Source organism: Etheostoma spectabile, chromosome 12 (assembly GCF_008692095.1).
Source record: "Etheostoma spectabile isolate EspeVRDwgs_2016 chromosome 12, UIUC_Espe_1.0, whole genome shotgun sequence".
NCBI classification, from domain to species: Eukaryota; Metazoa; Chordata; class Actinopteri; order Perciformes; family Percidae; genus Etheostoma; species Etheostoma spectabile.
Genome location: NC_045744.1, coordinates 23,769,952 through 23,796,238, shown reverse-complemented (window position 1 = coordinate 23,796,238; position 26,287 = coordinate 23,769,952). Strand labels below are relative to the sequence as shown.

Here is a 26,287-nt window from a genome sequence, read left to right as displayed (position 1 = left end):
AGTCTGGACGGGGACTTACGGAGACCTGTTGAAAACAACGTCTTATCAGTTAGGTAGCTCACATACTGTTCAACAGTTACAGGTACTCTGCTCTGCTACCGGTGCTAAAACTCGGACGGAGACCTTTTGGTCTCAAAACTCTGCTCAGTAAGGAGTTTACTTCCATGCTGCTCATTTCTTCACTTGCTGTAAAATGTCTCTGAGCCCTGTTGTTTTTTTCGTGACTGCTTCCTGCAGGGAAGGCCTGGTTTGGGTCGACATCAACTGGATGGACAACGGAGAGTGTCTGGATCTGATTGAGAAGGTACACAAAGGGACAATTTGACAACTCCAGTTTGCACAGAACACAGTAGGACGATGCTGTTGACAAAGACAGTTTGTATTAAAACACATTTCCAGAGTCCTGTTACAGGTAATATTAGGTATGACTCAGTTCTTAATAATGAGATCAGTCCTTCCAGAAAAATGCGGATTTTTTTTGGTGATTGTTGTGGGCAAAAATCCTTAATTATGCGGCACGTTTTTTAAAAAATGCAATGGAATATGTGAGATAATTATGCAATTGTATGCAATGAAATTGCGGAAACTTGCAAAAACTGAGGTTTGATGAAAAAGAGAAAAGAGAACGATTCCCCTAACAAGTAAACGCAACATTTTTCAACTTTCTGCTACGATATGTGACTTTTTTGAAAATGCTGGGATTATGAAATCATGCAAGCCCCTGCATGATTTTGCGTGGAAATCGCCAATTTATGCGACGAAAGTGCGGCGTATTTGAAAAAATGCAGCCCCCGCATAAACATGCAGACTTTGGCTGATTATGCATTGAATTATACGATCGCATGATCGCGTTTTTCTGGAGGGACTGGGTAATAATAAGATACTTTGTTTAGGAGGCATTGGAGATGATATTCCTTCTGATATTCACCTGAATGCAAAGTGTTTTATAACAAGAGGGAACTGAACAGATGTATTATATTTTGACAAAATAACAATAGAGATCAGATTGGTGAGGAATAGGACAACTGAGATGTTCATTTTCTCTCCGTGTTTCCGTAGAAACTGGGTCTCCTGGCACTGATGAATGAGGAGAGTCACTTCCCCAAAGCCACAGACGACACCTTACTGGAGAAACTCCACAACCAGCACTCAGTACGTCTCCTTCTAACGCAGCAACTGTTCACTTTGTTGACCTTTCAGCAGGTTTTTTAAAACGGCAAAATTCACACAAACTCAGTTTATGCTTTTATGCTTTATGTTTATGATGCTAGCAAAGCAACATAGTACAGAAAATAACCACAGCAGGAATGTCAGATCCGTATTTAACCCCAACACATGTTTAAACCCCTTTCAAATTTGACCCGTGGACAACAGGAAGGTTAACATATCTTCTTAAATTCACCTTTTAATGTATTTGCACATAACTGATCCCCGCGTGTGTCATATCAAAATGATCAGAACAAACTCAACTTTCCGTATAGTGACGCCCACATTTTTTCTAAACTATCTTTTAAAAACAAACCTTAACTTATGATGTGTCTACCAAAGTCTTAAGTTATGTAAGATTAAAGTAGTAAATAAATATCTGGAATTTAATTGTGACATAATTATGGATGCACCAGTGCATCATTCGTCCTCAGACGGTTTTAACTATACATCTTTAAAAGTTACAGTTACGGCTGCGAATAACATCGGAAGAAAACACATTTTTGAGTCATTTGTCCAATCAGAAGTGATTTTTGTGTTAGTACTTCAGTCTTTGGTAAAAGTAACAGCGGCAGGCCCGTTTGTAATGTTGTTAGCATCTGTTGCTAACAGGATCCCTGTACAGGTCTTGGCTTTTGAATGTGGAGCAAACAGCTTGCCTTGATTTAAAAACGGATGTGAGTGCAAGTAGTAAAGTTTAATTTGAATAAATATGAGCGCCTGTAAATATTCCAGTGAATATTTTCTTGGCTGTGCTCTTAGCGAAGCTTCACAGCCTCGTTAAACTGCGTTATGAATCGCAGATCGGACATTTCAAACCAGAGGCAGGAAGGCTGTTTAAGCCCGGTTGAAAGGGTAATAACTACAGGACCTGATTCTTTACTCACACATTTCATTTCACAGACTTTCATCTGGCAAGTATTTATTTAGAGTAAACACTTTACAACAGTATTAGGCAGGGCTGTAGTACGTACTCAAGACCGTTTTTCTATGGTATCGGACTTGTCTCGTACTCCCTAGTATTTGGACTGTGACTTGTCTCGGTCTCGGCCACTTGTCTTGCCAGATATGGCTTTTGGGCTTTTGGTCTGGAACGAGTCCAGGTGTCTTTATTATGTTGAAAATAATATTGGAGGGAAAGTAAAAACCCAAAATGATTGTCTTGATACTGTCATGCATAAGACCTTTTTTTTCTGCCCTGGACTCGGTCTTGTCTTGGACTTGAACCTTTTTGAACTCGGTCTTGTCTTGGACTTGAACCTTTTTGGACTCGGTTTTGACTTGGACTAGACTAGTCCTGGTCTTGGACTTGTCTTGGTCTCGACAAAGGTGGTCTTGGCTACAGCCCTGGTAGTAGGAACCCATTGTTCTTCCAGTTAAATGGCAGTATGCTCCCTCAGGAAGCAGCTGTAGAAAAGAATAAAGATACTAATGGGATTTGTAGTCATCTTTTCTCTGGGAGTTTGATGCTGTCGGTGATGTACCAGAAGAGCAAGGAGTGTCATTAAACTGTTTTCCTTTCTCTTGCCGCAGAAAAACTCGTTCTATGCGAAACCACGCGTTGCCGTGCACAACTTCGGAGTCAGGCACTATGCAGGAGAGGTAAGATAGCGATATCAGTGTTTCTTTGTGTTGTTTTAGTATCGATCTGTGTTGGATGAAAGAGAAAATCCCACACACTGCTTTTGCTCCATCATCACCATTTATTAAAGGAAAAGCTCATTCTCCCCAGAGGAGCCAGCAGGACCACACACACCATACATGCAATGTAGAAATCCCAAAACACAGGTAAAGGACTATAGAAAACAACGGAGCGTAACATGTAGCAAGCAAATAGATAAATAAAACATTTAAACCACCTTAGTTGGCTTCAAAGAGGCAGTAGGGACCAAAGTGGCTTAAAAAATATTTTGTTTTATGTTGTGTCCTAAGTGAGTGACACACATATGCATTTTGTATTCATTGCATCCATCTGATTTCTACATCCTTATAGTTATATAAATTACACATACAATTCATATCTGTTACAATGGGACATGTACTCAAATTAAAAAACCATTTCAGAAGCTCATATCAATTACTATACTTCATAGAGGTTGGACAGAGGTTCAATGCTGTTTACGAGTTACTAGTACAGTTTTGTGCAAAAGAGCATTGTTCATAAAACTGTCTTTCAGAACAAAATACAAGTCAAATACAAATATCCTCTCTTCTTTTCTTCCTGTAAATCTCTGTGCCGCCCCCTTGTGGCGGGTTGCAGGTGTTGTACGACGTGAGGGGGATGTTGGAGAAAAACAGAGACACTTTCAGAGACGACATCCTCAACCTGCTGAGGGAGAGCAGGTACGTTACAGCTTTTTCATCAAAGAAGAGACATGTGGGGGCAGAGAGTTGCTTCATCCTGTTGTCATTTACGTACAACATAAGAATTGGGACTAGATGCCTTGCTCAGTGGCGTGTTGGTGCGTGTTTCAGAAGTTAAATGTTCACATTTCATTTTTTTTAATTTTCTGAATCGTGCACGCCCTAATATGGATGGATAGATAGTAGGTAGATGGATAGATGGATAGATAGATAGATAGATAGATACTTTATTAATGCCCACTGGTGAATTTCCAGATAGTTGTGTACATCGTTAGTACGTCATTATTAGGGTCAGTCCCATTTGGGTAACAACTCTTTAACTGCAGTTCTTTAGATTATAAAGCTCTTGTGCTGGCATGTCATGCATCCCTCTTCTTCTTGTAAAGGTTTATACACAGCCTGTGTACTCCAACTGTTTCCCTTTGTCCCGTCAGGTTGGACTTTGTCTACGATCTGTTTGAACACGTGTTGAGCCGAAACAAACAGGACACCCTGAAGAGCACCAAGCACCGACGGCCCACAGTCAGCTCCCAGTTCAAGGTAGTCCCAGCTACGCCACCTTTCATAGGGACAAAAACCCGTTCTTATGTTCGGGTCAATGCAGTTATAATAAGCCGTAGTGTAATACCCATAGTAGCGATGTAGAGATAGACTAATAATGTAGTACTGTCAGTTGTAGTTGTAGTACTTTTTGTAAGAAAAGATTTTCTAAAAAATATTGTTAACCATTATAGTTATGGTATTTGCCACATCAAGTGTAGTGGCACCTCTGCTACAAGTATAAATAATTAGTAATTACAGTATTATATAGGGCTTGGTATCTGCAATTATTTCCTGAATCGATTCAATTCCGATTTATCAGTTCCCGATTTGATGTACATCAGGTGAGGTAACGGAAAATTCAGTTCCTAATTCAATATTTAGATCCTCAGAAAACTTCTGCTGTACATTGTACAAGCATGAAGCAACCCTCAATTCTTTTTTCATAATGCACAAGTTTAATGTTTCCATTAGGAATTGCCCCCCCCCCCCCCCAACAGTTTGTTTGAAGTACATTTTACTTATACATCTACCACCATTTATTTAATCGAAATCAGATCCCTTAAACAAAGATCGATTGATTTTAATTGGAGAATCTATATTTTAACCCAGGCCTAGTATTATAATATAATATTATATAGTATTATATATAGTAGCTGCAGTAGAAGTAGAAGTAATCCCAGTAAAAATACTGTAGTAGTAACAGAAGTGTTTGGTTTTTGCAGGATTCTTTGCACTCCCTGATGGCCACACTCAGCACTTCCAACCCCTATTTCGTTCGTTGCATCAAACCAAATACACACAAGGTGAGTCCTGATACACCACACACACACACACCACACCACACACACACAGTAAACATTAGCAGGTCAGGATGTGGGAGCACTGAGGTATCACACAGTGTGTGTGTGTGTGTGTGTGTGTGTGTCGTTTGTCATTTTAATAATCAAACAGTCCTCCCCCCACCGACCAACGAGCCGCAGGCAGGAATGAGAAGAGTCTCGCCCTGTTGGTGCCCTTTGACCCCCATCCCCCCAACCCCTGGTTGCCTAGCAACAAGCTGGAGCAGTGCAGAATGCGGGCATGATGTAAACAAATGTTGTACAGGAAAAAAGGTGTTGGGATACACCGTCCGCACGGTGACTCCCACACAAATATTGTATTTTTTAATATTGGGGTGAATTTCTGGCCTGTACCTTTTAAATATGGAGCCAAAACATCCCTTCTGGGTGACATCCTGTGGTTGGAAACCCAGCCAGACTCCCCGGGCTAGCAGAGTATTGACTAACTCATCGGCAGGACTATTCTCAGTTCAGTATCTTGTCGATATTTGTCTAGGTGCCTCGTCCACTTATGGTAAAATCGAACGCCAGACCTGTCAAGTTGAACTCGTATTGATTGTTGATGTCAGTAGGTCTTGGTGGTTCCCGTGCCTGGGCATCACTGTTGGTTTTAAAGGGATGATTGATTAGTTGTCTCCTGTCGAATTAATCGCCAACTATTTTGATAATCGTTGAATTGGTTTGGGCCATTATATAAATGAAGAATTCTCTGATTGCAGCATGTTACATTGTGGTCTTTGGATGCTTTTATATAGACCTTAGTGGTCCCTAATTCTGTATCTGAAGTCTCTTTTATATAGACCTTAGTGGTCCCTAATACTGTATCTGAAGTCTCTTTATATAGACCTTAGTGGTCCCTAATACTGTATCTGAAGTCTCTTTATATAGACCTTAGTGGTCCCCTAATACTGTATCTGAAGTCTCTTTATATAGGCCTTAGTGGTCCCTAATACTGTATCTGAAGTCTCTTTATATAGACCTTAGTGGTCCCTAATACTGTATCTGAAGTCTCTTTTATATAGACCTTAGTGGTCCCCTAATACTGTATCTGAAGTCTCTTTTATAGACCTTAGTGGTCCCTAATACTGTATCTGAAGTCTCTTTATATAGACCTTAGTGGTCCCCTAATACTGTATCTGAAGTCTCTTTATATAGACCTTAGTGGTCCCCTAATACTGTATCTGAAGTCTCTTTTATATAGACCTTAGTGGTCCCTAATACTGTATCTGAAGTCTCTTTTATATAGACCTTAGTGGTCCCTAATACTGTATCTGAAGTCTCTTTTATATAGACCTTAGTGGTCCCCTAATACTGTATCTGAAGTCTCTTTTATATAGACCTTAGTGGTCCCCTAATACTGTATCTGAAGTCTCTTTTATATAGACCTTAGTGGTCCCTAATACTGTATCTGAAGTCTCTTTTATATAGACCTTAATGGTCCATAATACTGTATCTGAAGTCTCTTTTATATAGACCTTAGTGGTCCCTAATACTGTATCTGAAGTCTCTTTTATATAGACCTTAGTGGTCCCTAATACTGTATCTGAAGACCCTTATATATAGACCTTAGTGGTCCCCTAATACTGTATCTGAAGACCCTTATATATAGACCTTAGTGGTCCCTAATACTGTATCTGAAGTCTTTTTTATATAGACCTTAGTGGTCCCCTAATACTGTATCTGAAGTCTCTTTTATATGGACCTTAGTGGTCCCCTATTACTGTAGGGATAGATAGATAGATAGATAGATAGATAGATAGATAGATAGATAGATAGATAGATAGATAGATAGATAGATAAGACACACACTTGTGTGTTACTTGTCTTAAGTTTCCTCTGGGAGACCAGCTGGACAGCTGAGGCGAAACACGACCGTCTGGTCCCCTCGGATCGAATGTTAAACAAGACTGGATGACGACTTTTGAATGGGGCTTAATGTAGTGAGAGGAGGTTTTTTGACGGGGGGGGGTGGCCTGCCCCAGGGGAAACAAGGGTCAGGGCGACACGGCACGTGGCTCTTAAAAGCCCCCGGGAGGTGTCCCTGTCATCTGCTTGTCTGTCTCTGAGCAGGTGTCAGTGGGTGGAGACATGGAGAGAGATGGAGGGATATAAAAATATGATGATGATGTTGTGTGAGTGTATCAGAAACAGTACAATTAACCCACTGAAATCAACACTTCAATGTGGAAGCAAAGTCATTTTGTGTCTAGTTTGCCTCAGAAACCTTAAGTTTTAACATTTAACTCTTCTGTTTTTGACATTTTCGGAAAGTAGACGTTTTGGGAATGACAGACCCACAGCTATTTTGAGTGCAGTGATGTAACAGAGGGTTGAAAAAAGCCTGCAGGGACGTGAATCAATATATTGACAGAATGCATAATGGTCCCGACAGTCTGTTGGCTCTAAATACAATTAGGGCACACACAGATACAGTGTGTACACTTTCAAATAGTCACACACCAAAGTCTTACTAGTGACTTCACTTATTTGGGTAGCAGTTTTCGTGTAACGTTAGACTGCCTCTGCCCTCCTATGTACTTCCACTTTCCTTCAGTACTCTCTCTGGGTTTTCTCCGGCCAAATCTTTGGCAGTCCGATCAGCGGACGGAGGGAGTGGCGAGAACGTATTTTGAGGTCATGCCTGCCGCGAGAAATATGCAAGATCCTTGTTGGTGTCCCAATCCAGAAGTTAAAAAACCCGGGAGGGACACCTTTGCGAGTTTTTGGGGGCCAAAATTTTTGGCCCTCCTCCCATGGGGATCGGGAAAATTTTATTTTTCCCGCCCCTCCCTTAGTGTGAAGGCGTCAAGGCAACGCTAGCGAGGCAAACCGAGCACGCCAAAAATTACGATTTGGGCGGCAGACCAGAGTGGGTCTGGGCAGAGCCAATAGTGTTAAATTAAAGAGGACCGCTTAAGGAATTAAAAACTGTCAAGGAGAGGGGCCGACTCTTGGTGGGCCAGGCTAAAAGTACCAAGCTTAGGACGGGTACGTACCAAAACTGGTAACCGGCGGAGGGCCAAGGGATGGGAGGACCAGGGGTAATGGACCAGAGGCTGGTAGGACGGGCAAAGGACCAGAGGGGGTAGGGGGGCTAAGGGGCCCGAGTTTGGGATGGCCAGCCTTGGCCCCGAGTATTGGACCAGGCCAAGGACGAGTATGGGGAAAGGGCCAGGCGGATGGGCCGAGTAGGAGGACCGGCTAATGGACCCGGGGTGGTAACCCGGGTAATGGACCAAGTAGGTATAGGACCAGCTAATTACCCCAGTCTGGAGGGCGGTCTAATGGACCAGAGTATGGTAGGGCCCGGCTAATGGAAAGTCTGGTAGGGCCCGGGTAATGACCCGAGATGGTATGGGCCCCCAAAGACCCGAGTTGGTAGACCCCGGGTAATGGCCCGATATGGTAGGACGGCTAAGGGCCAGAGTTTGGTAGGACCGGGCAAAGGGCCCGAGTATGGTAGGACCAGGTAAGGACCAAATTGGGAAAAAACCCGGGGTATGGACCCAGAGTCGGGTAGGCCCGGGCTAAGGGCCCGGAGTAGATTGGACCAGCCAATAACCAGAGTCTGGTAGGACGGGCTAAGGCCCAGGTAGGGTGGGGCCCAGGCTAAGGAATTGGGTGGGAAGGCTGTTTTTTCCCTTCCTGTAAAATAAAAAAAAAAATAAAAGCAATGAAGATTTTTTGATAAGTAAATAAAAACTTACAATTACAGAAAATCCCTCAAATAAAACGTTTTTTTCCTACAAGGTTTTTTTGCTATAACTTTAATTTTGGATCGGTACACTTTGTGGGTCCTTTTAAGCGACAGACGTGGATTATTTGGATGAAAGAGGTCGCAGGCAATGTCAGCATTTTCACACATTTTTTTTGGTTCTCCAAGTCATGCTCACACACACCCCACAAAACACAACACACACACAAAACACAACAAGCCGCCGTCCCCCTCATAAGAAGGGCTCCCCTGCTACCCCATAAAGCATCGCTGGGCCCGGGGGTGTGTGTTTTGGGGGTTTTTGGGTTTGTGTGTGGGTTTTTTGCGGTGTGCTTTGGGGTTTGTTTTTTGACAAAAAGTGTTTCCAAGTCTTTTGTGTTTTTTTGTCTGACAAACCCGCTACCACCAATTGCTTCACACATCCATCCATTCTTTTAATCCAAACTTCTTCTATTTTTTAAACGTTTTGTGATTACCCCCTGTTATAATTTTTTATATGGGTGGGGGGGAAAAAACGATACGCATAGTATTGCAAAAATTTTTTTGGGGGAAAGTGTTCAATACACAGAGCCCAAATATTCTTTTATTTATTAATTGTGTTGGGGTTTTTTCCCTTTTTGCGCAAAAACCATTGAAGTATTTTTGAACAAACAAGAAAAGTTTTTTTTTACATGAAACAATGTTGATAATTTTCCTTTTGGGGAGTCATTTGAAATAAGGGAAAATTAGAAGTCGGAAAAAAAGTAAAAAATTGCAATGCATTGCAGAATATTGCAATACCCCTAATATGTATACATACATGTACATATGATATGTATCTTTGACTCTATGTACTGTAGTTGATAGATGCTGATGTTCCGTCCAGCTCAGACAGTCTGAGGCAGCGTCATGCCGGTCCATCAGACCAGTGAGCTGCAGCGAGGGGACAACAACAGTCCCCACAAACCACGTTTGAATGTAAACAACAGCCTGCTCTCGCTCTCTCTCTCTCTCAACACACACACACATACACACACACACACACACATGCATGCACACCCATATGCACGCACGCACACATTCACCCTCACACACACTCACTTTCTACAAGTGGCTCTGCACAAATTAGCCACAGCAGGAGATGCATCACCATGGAAACCATGCCCCCCCCCTTCTCCACACAAAAAGGGGAGTGGAGTTCTGGGTTGGAAAGCCTTTGTTTGACTCTGTGGTGGTAGTGTGTGTGCGTGTGTGTGTCAGTGTGTGTGTGTGAATGTGTGTGTCCGAGCCGGTCAGTTTGTTGAGCAGAGACGCGCAGAGATAGACGGCAGCTTTGGGAAGTTTTTTTGTCTGTTTTCTTTTCCCGTTTGTCTCTGATCCGACAAACCCTGACAGCAGCGAAGCTCGGAGTGACGATGCACGGTGAGACCTGAAGCATTTTTATTTTCAAACGGGAAGCGGTGCGTTCAAGTGCACGCTTGTTGCATGGGGGTTTAAGTGCTCAGCGGAGGGTTTTAGTGCTGTGGAATGAGGTGAGATACGGTGGTCTGTGTTCAGCTCCTTGACAGATGCACAAAGCCAGTTGTGAATCCTTCTAGCAAGTTCAATTTTTATAGTTTTGTAGTTTTTTGCACACACAAATATATACAGTATAGTGTTTTTTGAGTTATATTCGGATCAAACATACATCAAACATCAGACAGTATAATAGAGCTACAGCAGTAATTAAGAGTGATCTGAATCAATATATGGACTGCTGCTGTTTTCTTATTGCAAGGGGCTTGTATTTGGTTTAAAGGAAGGGACAGCATAGTGCTGCAACTAACGGTCATTTTCATTGTTGATTAATCTGTTAAATTATTTTCTGGATTATTATTATTTTGTTGTTTGGTCTCTAAAATGTCAGAGAATTGTGAAAAATGTGGATCAGTGTTTCCCAAAAAAGCCCAACATGACGTCGTCAGATGTCTTCTTCAGTTTACCGTCACAGGAGAGAAGAAACTAGAAGATATTCACATTTAACATTATGGAATCAGAGAAGTTGTATTTATTTTGAAAAAGAAAATGACTCACACCGATCCATCGATTACCAAAATAGTTGGCGATTTATTCAAAAGTTGACAATAATTGATTAACGGATTAATCTCTGCAGCTCTAGAAGCTGTTAAGGCTGATCAGGTAGAATCTCTCTGTTCGAAAAATCGAGTTACGTGTTAGTGACCATCATGTCATTTTTCTACCAATCCAAATAATCCTAAAAAAGATGTTTCTTAACTAACCCAACTGCAAGAATAAGACCCATTAGTGTTATTTTTTGGCTGTGTAGTTTTAAAATTCCACCCGATGGAGGAACAAACATTCGTTGAGATGATTCCTGTTTGTTGTCTCTCGTTAATTGGACTTGAAGACTTTCAGAACCGAATCGATCCGTATTGAATTTCAAGAACATTTGACTGGAGATGGAGCCTGCTGGTCTACTGCATGTGCTTTGTAAGTCCATTATAATTATTATGATTGAGCTTGGAAGGCAAAACGTGATTGAGGTTATGGACAAAATGAGGAGACAGTTCCGTTAATGACGGGATAATGATGAGAAAGTAGTTTCTCTGATGATTGTTGTCTAAGATAAGCTCAGTGGTCTTACTAATAGGATTTCACTTGTGGTTGAAGGAACAAGATTTCCCTGCTGTTGATTCTTTAATAAGAAACGCAGAATATTATTACTAAAATCAATCATCAATGGAAAACAATTGCAGTCATTTTCATTTTCATTTTTTCGTGCCAGGTGTATGTTAACGTGCCGAGACGTTTTGTTCATTTGCTTGGTCCCAACTTCTCAAATACCAAATATCAAATATATCTTGTCTTTCATTCATGATAGACTCAAACATGAATTAATCAATTGAAAGAATTAGTGTCAGATCGATCAATAATGGAAAAAGAAAGCATCGGTTGCATCCCTAGACCATAGCTGCTCTTTGTCATGTTGATATATCGAAATGTCTCTATTTAGTTTCATTGTTCTTTTACTTTGGTTCAGACTGGTGTTGATTTAACCCTTGCATTGTCTTCCTGTCAAAATTGAAAGTCAGCACTTTTGTTGACGCTTTTTATCGATGTTTTTAACTTTTTCTTACGTTTTTGTCCATTTTTTCAACACTTTTGACGTTTAACATTACTCAAACATTACTTTTGTTGGAATTTATAGCCAATGAACCTCATTTTTAGGAAATTATACCTAATGTTTGAGTTAGGAAAGCAGAAATTAGGAATTATTTAGACTATAAATAAAGGATTGGATGTTGATGATAATCACAGACTGGAATATGTCAACTTTTACTCAACACTATTTCAAAAACACTTCCATTTTTTTCTCTCCAAATGCAATAAAATTGAATAAGACCCAAAATGAATGACAGTAGAGATTTGTACTTGCCAAAGAGCGTTGGGTGGAATCATTCATGTTATTTTGGGGAATTAAATAGAACATTGATATAGGACAACATGAGGGTTAAGATATGTCGTTCAGTAGGGATGAACAACCAGCACCAAAACACAAAGAGCATTCGCTTTGATGTTGTTCTTTATTACCAGAATTTACAAATAGAAGTTGGAGGTAATTTTCTATGCAACTAATATCAGCTTAATGATCTACAATAAAGGTCTGTCTGTCTTTTTTGTAATGGTTTTCAGCTTAGTAGCACTTCTGCAGGTTCGCTTTGACTTATTCATGTTTTTGAGAAATTCAAACCCACAAGAAACCTCCACCAAACTGGGTCAGACTTAAATCCAGCAGGGTCAGGAACTTAGACTGGATTTGTGTCCTTCTATGAGTGGTAGACATTGTTCCAGGGATTCCCCAAACCCCAGTGAAGGAGCCCCTACTGAGCTGGGAGTGATAATCCCTGCTGGCTCCCACATTCAGACCTGGACGCCAAGAGGAAAACAAGCTTTCTAACAAAGAAACCCAGAGATCTTTAGGGTCTAGATGCTCTTAGATGTTCTCCGTTTTAAAGCAAGAATGCTGATCCCTAAAGAGATCGAAAGAAGTCTTCCAACACTTCCAACTTTGATGGTAGAACAACGATATGTAGAAATATTTATCAACTGTTCTCAAATGTGAGGATTTCCTGCTTTTCTCTGTAATGACTGTCCAAAAAAAAAGGAAGCGGTTTGTTGATTTCCAACACCTTGGACTGTATAATACAAGTTACACAGTTAATTGCAATATTTGAGGTTTTGAGTACAGTCAGTGTTTCTTTTTTGCCAAAAGAGAGGATAAAAGTCTGAAGGGAAATTCTGTATTATACCAAATGTTTTCCCAAAGAGCACCAGAAGTGCCTGAGGAAATGAGAAAATCTAATTTGATTTCTAGGTAAATCATCCAATTATCTCTTGCTGCCTCTCAGGGCGCTGAGGTGCAATATCAACCGTATATGACCGTTAATGTAAAGTTTCTCACACAGGATCCAGATAAAAGTATTTAGACGGTAGTGTGTCAGAAGCCCGGGTCAGATGATTTTAAGCATTTACACAAATGGGCTTTAAGATTTCCCATACTCTCATTGGTCTCTCGCAGTTAATGGTTAAGACAAATAAAATTATTAGAATATGTGAATTAAGTAGTTTAAGCATTATGCCATGTCCAGACTTTCTGTACCTTCTTATTGGTGGTGAATGATGGACGGCTCATCCTGAGTTTAGTTGTTTTCTGTGTCTCCCCCCCGTCAGTTCCCATCCCCCTTGGGACTGGACTACCACGCCCCCATTTGTCTTGTTGAATGCCCTGAGCTCTGAGTCTTTTAGCAGGGATGTTGGGCTGAGAAAGACACTGAGTTTACCCCTCAGGGCATTGTCGTCACGCCCCTGTGGAGGCCTGAGATGGTCTGTCCGCCCCCAGATGCTGATTTAAGTCATTGTTCTGAGCCAATAGATTGCTGGGCTCCAGCTAATTTGAGAGTTGAGATATTGCTCCAAAACGGTTTTGAATATATTCTAAAAGAGGCATCATCTGAATATTTCAGCTATATGTGACCGTAAACAGGGAATTGGAAAAACCTTGGAAATGAATGAGCTGACTATAACAGCCTTCGCTTCTCTGGTTTCAGTCTTTCCACCAGATGTTGAAACTGGTTGCAGGAATTTACTCCCATTCAGGTCATTAGTGAGGCCCAACACTGATTTTGGGTGATGAGATCTGGTTTACAGTCTGCAGTCCAGTGCACCCCAGAGGTGTTGGATGGGAGTGAAGTCAGAGCTCAGTCAAGAAGCTGGCTTTGTGCATGGGCCATGGGGGCGTTGTCATGTTGAAACGGGGAAAAGACAAACACAAAGTTAGAAGAACATTTCAGTCTAAAATCTCATTGTTTGCTGCATCAATAAGACTGTTCTTCATTGGATCTAAGAGCCCCAAACCCAGAACAACAATCACAGACCAAACTAAACTTAAGTATCTTTGGCCTCCATATGATTTTGGCCGAACATTGAACACAATAAGCACTAAGCTCTAAAGATAGAAAAGGCATTAGACGGATATTGCAAATGACCACCACACAATTTTACCCATAAAAATATAGATTTTTTGTGATCTTCTGTAAAATATTCAAACCTTGGCTCTAATTTCTGAGGTAGAAAGGCTGTATTCATGTCAGTTTGAGCTATTCATTCTCACTTCATGCAGCTTTAAAAAGACTGAACAAAAAGGACCAAATGGACCTTTTTGAAATTTGGAAAATGTTGCAGATGAAGTGAGAAAGCACAGTCTCTTTTGGCAGCGCTTTGACACAGCATGAAAATTCTCCCAATTGTGTTCCAGAGACCAAGATAAAGACAGAAAAGAAGAAAAAAGGAGAAATTGAGTTTACCAAGTCGGTCAGGGAACTGTATATGCTTCCCAGAAAAAGTGGTAGTTGACATCCCAGATGCAGCCCAAATGTGAGTGAAAAGAGGAAACTATAGAGATAGAAAACACTGGTAAAGTAAGGCAGGAGGCAGAGGGCAGCTTCCTGACACGGCTCGGCTTTGTACGCTGCGAACGTCCATGCAAATGTCAGTTATGCAAATTTGGTCCTCTCTGGGGCCAGTGACAGTTAAAGGGCGCCATTTAATCACTTAGTCAAGATCTGGTGGTGAATTGGCCTCCCTTCATCTCAGCAGCTCAAATGGGCCATCAACGGGCTATCAGTGGAGATGGGCGCTGAATAAAGGGGGCATTACAAGCCGGTATGAAAGCCCCCTCTTATTCTGAGCCCTCCTACGCCCACTGAGGTGACGGGGTGAAAAGGGTCCCCGGGAAAATGGCTTTCACTGAATGCACTTCTGTAAGTAATAATGGTATCTCAATGCCAAGTGTGTTTTTTGGAGGGTTTTGATTTGTTGATGGATGCTGCTGTCGCACACACTTCTCTCTCTCAGTTCAAAGTTGTGAATGAGTGGAATGCAGTGTTACCGTATGGATGTGAATCGCTGTACATGCGTGTAATGAGATAGAAGGGGCGTGTGGTTTAGCTGCAAACGTCATATGACATATTTTGACTGATTCTGCACTCAAATGAATTTAAAGAGCTGGGGAAAATGTCCTCTTGCACAAGGTTTTTATGCAGCTACTGTGCCCCTTTTGGCTCATATGTTGGTTGTTAAATCTGGTGAAGAAAGGGGAACATTGAGCAGCTAAAGACACAATATTTTCCCCAGGATTTGGTGGAGACCAAAGCAGAGCTAAAAGAGAGAGAATACTGGACTATATTGTGTTCATGAGATGGACACAAACATTATTACAATCGGATGATCATGCTGATCAGTTTGCTAAATGTAGAAATAGACTAAACCATTGCTTTCGTTGTAAGAACTTCATAAAGTGACAAATGTGTTTTTAACTTGTTCCACTTATACCCCTAGTTGCCAAAAAAAAGAAAGAACCTGACACCACAAAACCATATCAGTGTTATTTTATTCTCTCTTCTACCCATCAATACAGAATGGTCTACTATATAATAACACTTTCAGTGCTATAAACCTGCTCTCAAACAGGAATGGAGTCACAATCTAAAATCAATCACCACAGCTGTGAAGAAATTACAGCCACCTCAAACGCTGCCGGATGAGAGGATCACCTGGTGTACGGCGACCCAGATGAATCGATACTGTTTTAAACGTGTCGTGCAAGCAGCTGACTGCATTGACTGGACTGAATTGCAAAACAACATTGATGAAAGTGTCCTGCGGTGTTAAAGTGCCTCGTTATTACTGAATAAAAATCGTCAGATGATGCTGTTGCAGATGTTAGATGCTGGTTTTGTTTAGGGTACATACAGTGGCTTCAGAAATTATACCATAAGATCATCTCGCAATGCAAACCAAATGAGCTATTAACTGAAATAACACCTAAAAATAACGACTCTAGGGGAATTTAACATAGGGGGGTATATACTTATGCCCCTGTATTTTAACATAGGGGGGTGTATACTTATGCCCCTGTATTTTAACATAGGGGGGTGTATACTTATGCCCCCTGTATTTTAAGGAAGAACATTTATTCATTTACAATACATTATTCATCCACAAAGAAAATTGGTGTCCTTAAAAGGTTGGATTTTCCTAATTTTTTTCAATTAAGGCATTAAGATCAATTTACAAAAGATGTTTTTTTATTCCTCTTTTTAATCAACTTTAGCATGGGGGTGTAAACTTATGTAAGCCACTATATTTGAATAGCGAGTTTCATTTTTGTGTTTTATTGTCATTTAATCATGACATCTTGTCATCTGAAACCAGCAAAAATATATTAAAAAATAAGATGTTTTTTATTAAATATGTAATATAAAAAACCTAAGTGTACAATTACATTGGAGTTAAGAAAGAGTTACAGACATCATTGATCATGTTCCTGATGACTAATTATCTGACATCTCAATGTTTGCTTCCTTTAATTACAAATCCAATATCTTTCAAGGTATTTGTTTTAGATGTGAAAATGACTTCAGCCTCCTCGTGTTTGACTAAATTTCAACACCGTCTGTTTCCAGATGCCTGACCAGTTCGACCAGACGTTGGTTCTGAACCAGCTCAGATATTCTGGCATGTTGGAGACGGTCAAGATTCGACGCACCGGCTTCCCCATCCGGAGACCTTTCCAAGACTTCTGCTCCAGGTTGGTCTCGACACCGAGACTTTCCCCCCATCGTACCAGTCATACATCACGCTTAAGAGAAACTTCAGATATGGAAATAACCTGCAGATGTTTGTTGATCCAATGTTCTGCATCGTAAATTAGTGTATTTAAAAAATGTTCTGAACATGGGTGATTTGGGGTTATTCTGTGGGATTAGACCTCAGATTAGAAGGGGGCATGAGTTTGGATGAGTTTTCATTAGGTCACAAATTGTTTCTACCAATAAGGATGACAACTTTGTCATTTGGCCTGCTCTTTCAAGTTCAACAGAGCCAACAGTCAATCAAACCGTCAGCCCAAACGCACCCTCACAGTCCTGGGAAGAGGTCCAATCAGCCAGTTTGACTGAAACCACCCGTGTCAGTGTTCAGATCCTTTAACTTTGTCTAGAGCACCTGCAACATGTCATGTTGTGAGCATTTTACCAAGAGGATCTGTTGAATTCTTAAAACTGTAAAGATGAGTCCTCCCCACATTCGATATATCCTGAACGGTTGCACATCCCTCTAGCCCAGACTGACCCTTGCTGCAATTTACATTTGCTGCCACTAGGGTGCATCTAGATTTCTAGGCTTACATCCCTCTACATTTTTGTACATCCTTGCCCTAACCCATACAGCCTCTTTATTCTTTCATAATGTGAAATAGTTACATGTATGTAATTGTTACATATTTGTGCATTTATTGTTTGTATATTTTATATTGTATTATAGTATTGTCATGTGTATGCAACATGAACCAAGGCAATCTCCTAGTAAGTGCTTACCTGTTAATAAATCTCTTTATGATTGTAAATGTCCTGATTCTGATCAGGACGAGACCAGAATTAAGCTAAAACTGGACTAAATGAAAACAAAAGCTGTGGAAATACCTAATAATCTTAATCTTAGTAAAAAAAAAAAAAAAAAAAAAGGAACACGATGCAAACAAGATCCTTGATGCCCCACAGCAGCGTGAGCCACAGCGGGACGGCTGGACTTGTAACTTTCGCTTTGCCTCACCCCCTCTCCAGGTACAAGGTGTTGATGCGGGGCGTGATGAAGGCGGAGGACCCCAAGGGGAGCTGCCTCCAGCTGCTGCACCTCTACGACAGCAGCAGTTCAGAGTGGCAGCTGGGAAAGACCAAGGTGAGGGACTGATGCTCTTTCAAAGCCATACTCGCATGAAGGTGTTTTGTCATCTTCGTTGGATGGTTCTGATGTTTTTTTATTGCATTTGAGCACGTAAATTTCTCCTTTGAGAAATAAGAAGTAGAGGTCTTCAGGGGGGTCCTTTGTCAGGCTGGGACAAATTCATATCCAGTCAAACCGGGTCTGGTAGGGTCTTGTATTGCCACAGGTCTCTGGTCTGTTGAGTGTACTCAAGCTGACTCTGTAACGTTTTAGTTTTGAGCTATGTTTCACTGATATCCATTTCCTAACTAAATTTATTTGCAGTGAAGAACATCCCTTGGTTTCAGTTCTCTACAGTATAATTGACTAGGATTGCCACAGGGACTGGTCTTTGTGTCAATATGACTAACTGTAACTTACTTTGTAACGGTGTAGTTTAACTCGAACACAGAAACCAAGCAGAAGTGTTTTGGGGAAACTCCACAGACACAAACATTGTGTACATAATTACATCATTTATGTTTAAAAAACAGTTTAGGCTCCTTTGGATAATTCAAAAATGTGTCAACGACAGAAACTTATTTTCCCTGGAAGCTATTTTCCCCCACAGATGTGCATTTCCTGTCTATCAGCAGTGAAACACATCCCTTCCGCTCAGGTCTCTTTAGTGTAATTCACTTTTTCCTGAGCTCCTGAATGCCCCGCTGTTCGTTCTGCCTCTGTCTCACACCGGCTGATCCCTGTCTCTTCACCTAGAAGGTTCTTAATTCGAACATGAATATGATGCAAATGTACAGTGCTTCAGCAATATGTGTTGGCTGCCCCCCCTAAGGCTTAATTTGGCTTCATGCGTCTTTCAAATCCAGCTGGATGAACCCATTCCAGAGCTCAGGTACCTGGGTGGCTGCCGGCTCTCGCTGTGTGCATGTGATCATGAATAATTGAAAGTCCAGAGCACCGGAAGCGTGGAATCCAACAGTTATTGGATCCTGGTGTGTGGTGTGTGTGTGTGTGTGTGTGTGTGTGTGTGTGTGTGTGTGTGTGTGTGTGTGTGTGTGTGTGTGTGTGTGTGTGTGTGTGTGTGTGTGTGTGTGTGTGTGGTGTGTGTGTGTGTGTGTGTGTGTGTGTGTGTGTGTGTGTGTGTGTGTGATGGCTGTAGAGAAATGACAGATGGGGACACAGATCTGTAATCACAGCATGACTGTGTGATACAGCAAGAGGTGACAGCAGCGGAGGATGCATGTTTGTGTGGGTGGACGGATGAATGGCCGCCATTAATGTGTGTGTGTGTGTGTGTGTGTGTGTGTATGCACTCAGTTATCACCTGAATAATAAAATGTTAGCTCAATTTCTCCTTTCACTTTATCAGGATTTTTTTGTATTAAAAGACGTCTTATCCCTCGGAGCGTGAAAAAGTGAAAAGGAGTAACGCCTGCACACTGACTCCAAACCAAACATTACTACACCCATACATCTCAATAAGTGAACCATTTAACCCTCCCAGATTGAAGAATAGTTGCATAGTAATACATTAAATATATGAAATAGACGTATACATGACATACAGTGTATTTGAAGTCATTACTGAATAGGGCTTAACATGGGGGATCATCATACACATTTGTTTGTTTGCTTGGGCAGGCTCATCAACATCAGGAGCATCTGATTAAACTAGGAAGTGATCTATATTACTCAAAACATTTGATTTTAAATACATAAGATATAACACCTAGTCGTTTTTCTGAAAAAAGATCCGAAAATTTTCCTTTTTTTGCATTTTAATTACAGACTTTAGAGCATCCCGGGGAGTCCACCCCTGAAGCCTTGAAACCCGTCCTTTGCTCTGACTCCCTAAACACCGTTTAAACAATTTACTCCCTCAAGGGTTCGTCCCTTTGTCCCTCTGTCCCCTCTGTCCCCTCTGCCTCTCGCAGTGAGATTTACATCGAGCCGGGCCTCCAGCCCCTTTCAATTGGCACATGGCCTTACTATTGTCTCAGTGTTGTTGGGTGTTTTTTTTATTTATTAACAACCTCAAACTTAATTCCTGGGAAATGATTGGGTCTGCCGGCTCTCCCGGGTGCTGTTTCCCCGAGCTGAACCCCTCAGGCGACGTGCCTTGAAAGGTTTTGACAGCAAGAACGAAAAGGGGCCCAGGCTTTTGGCTTTGTTGCGCTAATTTTGTAGCAGGATTTTAAAAAGGGTTTGTTATCTATCATTGGAGCAAATGTGTGCACTCGTTCACGAGGCCGCGCTTTCTGAGCCTGTGTGATTCAAGATGTTTAATAAAGTGAGGGTGTGTGTTTGTGTTTGTCTCACTGTGTGTATATTTGTAGACATTGTGGGGACATCTCAACATACATTACGGGGACATTGTGGTCCTCACAATGCTAACCTTTTATTATATGTGTGTGGTTTTGTTAGAATGTAAGCACACCTGAGTAGCATCTGATCTAGCCTACATTGACTAAGGTTCTGTACTTTAATGTGTACATTTACACAGTGGTCCTGTTTCTTTTGCTCCGAATGTCTCTTCCACAACTGTTGAAGTACTTTCCCTTTTTTTACATCTCAATAGAGGCATTATCCAGCTGCATCAGTTAGTTTTAGAGTTTTAATCTGTTTTGAGGCTTTAACTGTTTGCAAAGTGTTCTACTGACCCAACATCTGAATTCATGGGTGATTTTGTGTGCTTTTGCTTTGAGTGTTTGTGTGTGTGGTGTGTGTGTGTGTGTGTGTGTGTGTGTGTGTGTGTGTGCGCGCGTGCACTGGGGCACGCACTGCATGTTTCCTTGTTAATTAACCTGCTCATCAGTGATGTTCAAATCACCCCGACGAGTTTACATTTCCTCCTGAAAATCTCATTAGTGCCTCACCGCTGAGGATTCAAAACTCTGCCAACAACATACACACGCACACACACACACACACACACACACACACACACACACACAACACACACACAACATTATACATTATTCAACAGGAGAAAGGCAATCTGTACTCCTGTACCCCTGTAGCACTGTGACATTTCCCCACTGTCTCTGTCGCCTGAGACCACGTCCCATATCTCATTTTCCTCCCTCCCTAATCGGATTAACCCCCGGCGTCCCTCAGTGGGCCCAGTTTCTCTATCAATGGACGACAGCTTGGCTCCTATAGCAGGCAGCTGCACTAAGCGCCTGTAAAAAAATGTCTTTTCACAGAGAGATTTAGACGAAATCACTAGCTGCGTAATCTGCGGTCTTTAACAGTGTGAACAAAAGGAGAGGAGGATCTGGATTTGATTCATGTCGCCTGCTTTGTTCACATCCATTGTTCTTTTGGAAGGGAGTGTCTTTTAAATGGGGACGTTATAGAAAAAGGAGGGACTGTCTCTTTTTAATTCTGTTCACTTGTAAATTCATAATGTGCATGTGATAGAGCGCACGTAAGGGATGAAGTGTGTTAAGCAGAGGCTGGGAGTGTTCTACGTTGTGCCATGAACGGACATTATTTGTTAATGTTCTGCTCTGTACTGTCTTAATACCGTAGAGCAGTCTCCATTTTCCATTGTGCCTGTTGAGTGGCATGTGTAATAAGGTACTTGAAAATACATTTTCAAGACAAAGTTGAAGAATTACCAATAAATATCTATTTAATTTGTATCAAAAACCCAAATGCACAGGCCTGCTGCAAAATGATTCATATGTTTTATCTCTGAATCTGCAGCATTTTGTTCTGATGAAATTCCTTTTACAACTCAAATGGAAAAAAACATGTTGTAAACAATCTAAAAAAGATCATTCTTAGCCTCTCAAAAGTTGATATTTGAGAATAATTCAAACACATATTGTAGATGATTTAATTAGCCAATCCAGTACTTGTTGAATTTCTTAACGCTGGTTTTACAAAGTTGGGATTCTTGTTCTTTACACGGTTAGCTATTTTGTGACATTCTTAAACTCAACATCTGGAAATCAACTGATTCATTGTTAATCATAGTAATCATAAGTTGATGCTGAGGAAAGGAAATTTTTTCATCAACGTGTAGTAGAAATCAATAACTCAGTTGGACCCTCATGAAGTCATACCCTGTGTTGATCAGACATGGCATCCTTCCCGCTTCTCATTTTAAAAATTCAACAAAGAATTGTCAAAGTAGCATATAGATTTTTCTTCTTTTGTACTTGCATGTTTTGAACCTTTATTTAAACTTTGTTACAACGGGGAAAAGTGTATGCAACACTGGACTGCTAATCTGAGAAACAGAGATGGAATAACAATAATAAAGTATTCTTCTTCTATCCTCCTTCATCTTACTTTCTACATCAGTGAAAAGTGTTTGTCTGCAAGACGGGAACTTCTGTAAACAGAGATAGAATACCAACATCTGCCTCTATCCATATCCCTTCTTTTTTCTCACTACGTCCGTCCTCCTCTCCTCCCTTTCTTAGGTTTTTCTTCGGGAGTCTCTGGAGCATCGCCTGGAGAAGCAGAGGGAGATGGAGGTGCTGAGAGCAGCCATGATCATCCAAGCCCACGTCATGGGCTACATGGCCAGGTATATGGCTATTCAGCTCAACAATAACATCAAAAACCGTCCTAGAAACAGTTTTCATGTTCATTCTAACCAAAAGTGCTATTTGCTAACTGATTTGTTGATTCTGTCCTACACACAGGAAGCAATACAGGAAGCTGCTGCACTGCATTGTGGTCATTCAGAAGAACTATCGGGCTTTCTACTGGAGGAGGAAGTTCCTGCTCCTCCGCTGGGCAGCGCTCACCTTCCAGAAACGTGTGCGAGGCCAGCTGGCCCGCCAGGCTTTCAGCCAGCTGCTGGAGGAGAAGAAGAGGAGGGAGGAGGAGGAGCGCTGCAGGAGGATGGAGGAGGAGATGGAGAGGTGGGTGTCTAGATAACCCTCCTGGTGTCCTCGGGTCAAATTTGACCCCTTTAAAAAAGGCCTATGTCTGAAATATGAGTTTCTTTTTAACCAAATTACCACAAAAAATAATTGGATTCCTTACAACGCTCTGCAAATACAACTGATCACTTTCATTCCTGGCTTAACTCATCTTTACGTCCCTCTGATTTGAACTATCAGTCAAAATAATTCATGATTTCTGCTTTTTAAACTCAAATATTAGGTATAAGTCTATATAAACAAGGATTATTATATTGACCATGAATTCCAAAAAGTAGTAAAACTAGTGGTAGTAAGGTGGTGTTGGCGAAAACTTAACCCTTGTGTTGTCCTTGGGTCTAAGTGTTTTATATCAGAAATATGGATTTCTTTTAACCAAATTGTCCAAAAATAACATGGATGATTCCAGACAACGTTCTTCAGGCGACATCAATGATTACTTTCATTGAACGTTTTGGGTGTTTTATTTAATCTTATAGCATTTGAATTCTTTTTTTTTAATGGTTTAAAAACAGTATCCGGACTAAACTTAACCATCCGGTGCACCGGCAGTGATGCGTTTTGCTCCGTACATCTCAGAGTTGTGGAGAATGAATGGATTGTGTCACAAAGACAGCAACAGCAAATCCAAGTAGGGCTTTTAGGAGTACAGATGTGGGGCAACCAGTAAGAGCGTGCGCCCCATGTCGGCTGAGGCCTTTGCAGCGGCCCGGGTTGGAATCCGACCGGCGGCCCTTTGCTGCGTGTCATCCCCCATCTCTCTCCTGTCTATCCACTCTGAAATAAAGGGAAAAAGGCCCCAAAAATGTTTCAAAAAGAAAAGAAATACAGAGGTCATGAGTCCAAATTCCTCCTCACAACCCCTTTTTATTTGACTTGACTTTGAAGACATCTATTCCACTGTTAGAATATGTGATATGTCCATTTTCTTTCTTCTTTAGAGTCTGAATGCTGTTTCAAAGCCAACTCTCCAATAGATTAGATTAGATTAGATGATATTTTATTCATCCCACAGCGGGGACATTCCCAAAAAACAAAACAAACAAACAAGTAAACACACTAACAAACAGGCAAACAACACACAATGAGCAAAGGGTAGGCTGAATGTAAATTGGAGGAATTAATTCTGGAAAAAAATTACTAAATCAATTTAATTGAATCTTTGAGTGCAAATCTCATCAAATTTATGAGTGATGATTTAAAAAATATCGGTTACAAAGGTCACCAACTCAGCGAGAGTAGTAATTCTGCAAACATAACTACTGGACTGTGTTTCTAATAATCCCCGATTCCCAGAAATAATACCGAGGACATTCTGGTCCACCCACACTGTCTCAATAACAGTAAAAGGTTGGAGCAAAGATGGAGTTAAACCAGCATGCATTTATACTGGGATACTATTTCACAAAAGTATAATTTGGTTTAATATAATATACACTTTTGTTGTTCTTGTTAAGATGGATGATGCATACTTCCTGGCTGATTTTTACAGTCTGGGTTTTAATGCCACAATGAGACATGTAATGTAATTACTTCTGTTATTTTGGTCGTTGTTATCTCTTACTGCCTGTTTCAGTGAGCTGATGCATGTCCGTCTGTTTGTGTCTGTGCAGGGAGAGACGGAGGCTGGAGGCGGAGAGACTCGCCAGGGAGGTACGATAAATCACTAAGGGATTCATTTGTGTTAAAAAGTGCATTTCCATTTTTTGACACTCTAACTGAGGATTTCTCGCAGATGAGTACAGTCTACTGTATAAAGCCATATCCAAATAGTTCATGAATTTTTTTTTTCTAGCATTTCAGTCTACCAGACACATTTCTTTCTTATTATTTTGTCATTATTTTTCAACCTTTATCCGGAATAAATCAACTGGTTTCCGGGAAAAGTGAGCATGGGTATCCTGAAACAAGATGCAAGAATTGTGAAAAATGACACTTGAAAGTCATAAAATAGTTTAATTTGTATAAATTATCTCACTACACTTGCAGATTTTGATAAGGGTTTTAACCCTTGTGTCTGTGAAAATTGAAAATCAACACTTTTGTTGACGCTTTTTATCGATGTTTTTCACTTTTTCTTAGCTTTTGTCCCTTTTTTTCAACACTTTTGCTGCTTTTTTTCAATGTTTGTCACTTTTTTTGACGTTTTCAAACTACGTAACACTACCTTATTAACTTTAGTTTTACAGTTAATGTATGGTCAATAAACCTCATTTATAGGAAATTATACCTAATGTTTGAGTTAGAAAAGCAGAAATTAGGAATTATTGAGACTAAAATTAAAGGAATGGATGTTGATGATAATCACAGACTGGAATATGTCAACTTTTACTCAGTACTATTTCAAAAACACTTCAATTTGTTTTACAAATTAGAGATTTGTATTTGCCTTAGAGCTTTATGTGGAATTATTCATGTTATTTTGGGTAGTTAAAAAGAACATTGATATAGGAAAACGGGTCAATTTGACCCAAGGACAACATGAGGGCTAAGAAGTATGTTTGAGACGCTTTTCTTGACAGGATTAACATATTTAAGGTGTGTGTAAAACAATTATTCTGTCTAAAACTGATTATATACAAGTTAGCTTTTGGTACCATGAGCAAAACGGAGTTTTAATGCAGATGGCAGGGATGTGGGAACGTCACGCTCCCAAAACTATTTAAGACAGTTTTCAAATTGGCGTCTTTTTCACACCCCAGGCGAGGAGGTGAAGATGGAGGAGCTTCACGGTGGGGAGGGCCCTTTTGGGCTCGCCAGCCTGCAGGCGCCCCAACTCACGGACATGTGGGGAGTGGAGTCGGGGACCCCCTCCAAGGGGCATTGAAGAAGGGGGGGAACCGTATCAGGGGGGTCGAGGTGGGGGAGATCCTGCACTAGAGGGGGATCCAGTCTCTGGAGGCAGGGAGCGCAGGAGCTTCCCGCCGAAGCGTCCTCAACCCCCCGGCAGTTCTCCGCGACCAGGAGCTAGGGGTTTTTTGGGAGGACGGGGCCTGCAAGGGGGGCCAGCATTTTCCTGCTCGCTTAATTTCGACGAGGACGGAGTGGTCGGAACATCGAGAGTCTTTGGGGTCGGCAAAAGGGAGGGAAGGGAAGAAAGGGGGAAAGGAGGAGGGCAACGAGGGAAAGGGTCGCGGGGCTTGGGGGGGCTGGGGGGGCCCTTAAAAAGACCGCCAACCCAAGTGAGATGGCCATCAGAGGCCAGCGAAAAAGCGGGATCCGAAGGTGACGACTCGTTGAAAAAGACCCGACGCCAAGACGGTGTGAGCCACCATGCCCCCAACCCCCTGTTCACCAGCCGCGCCTTTCCCCCGGGCCCCCAGTCTGCCCACCCCCCCACCAGCGGGGACTCGGCCTTTTCCCCCCCCAGATTTATTGAGGCGAGTCCGATGCCCTGGTGGGCCAACCACCCGGAGAGGATTCGGATAGGGCCCAGGACGCTACGATGAGGGCTT

The 26,287-nt window shown here is 41.4% G+C and overlaps 1 protein-coding gene across 1 annotated transcript in view; it reads left to right on the top strand.

The window, feature by feature from the left end:
* myo10 (myosin X) overlaps positions 1 to 26,287 on the top strand; it is a 153,825-nt gene that overhangs the window by 107,175 nt on the left and 20,363 nt on the right. The window contains exons 14-24 of the mRNA XM_032531883.1: positions 238 to 304; positions 1,060 to 1,152; positions 2,740 to 2,808; positions 3,467 to 3,549; positions 4,005 to 4,110; positions 4,836 to 4,916; positions 16,671 to 16,795; positions 17,829 to 17,943; positions 22,365 to 22,471; positions 22,590 to 22,811; positions 24,446 to 24,485. Coding sequence (XP_032387774.1) covers positions 238 to 304; positions 1,060 to 1,152; positions 2,740 to 2,808; positions 3,467 to 3,549; positions 4,005 to 4,110; positions 4,836 to 4,916; positions 16,671 to 16,795; positions 17,829 to 17,943; positions 22,365 to 22,471; positions 22,590 to 22,811; positions 24,446 to 24,485 — 1,108 coding nt within the window. The remainder of the gene's footprint in view (positions 1 to 237; positions 305 to 1,059; positions 1,153 to 2,739; positions 2,809 to 3,466; positions 3,550 to 4,004; positions 4,111 to 4,835; positions 4,917 to 16,670; positions 16,796 to 17,828; positions 17,944 to 22,364; positions 22,472 to 22,589; positions 22,812 to 24,445; positions 24,486 to 26,287) is intronic.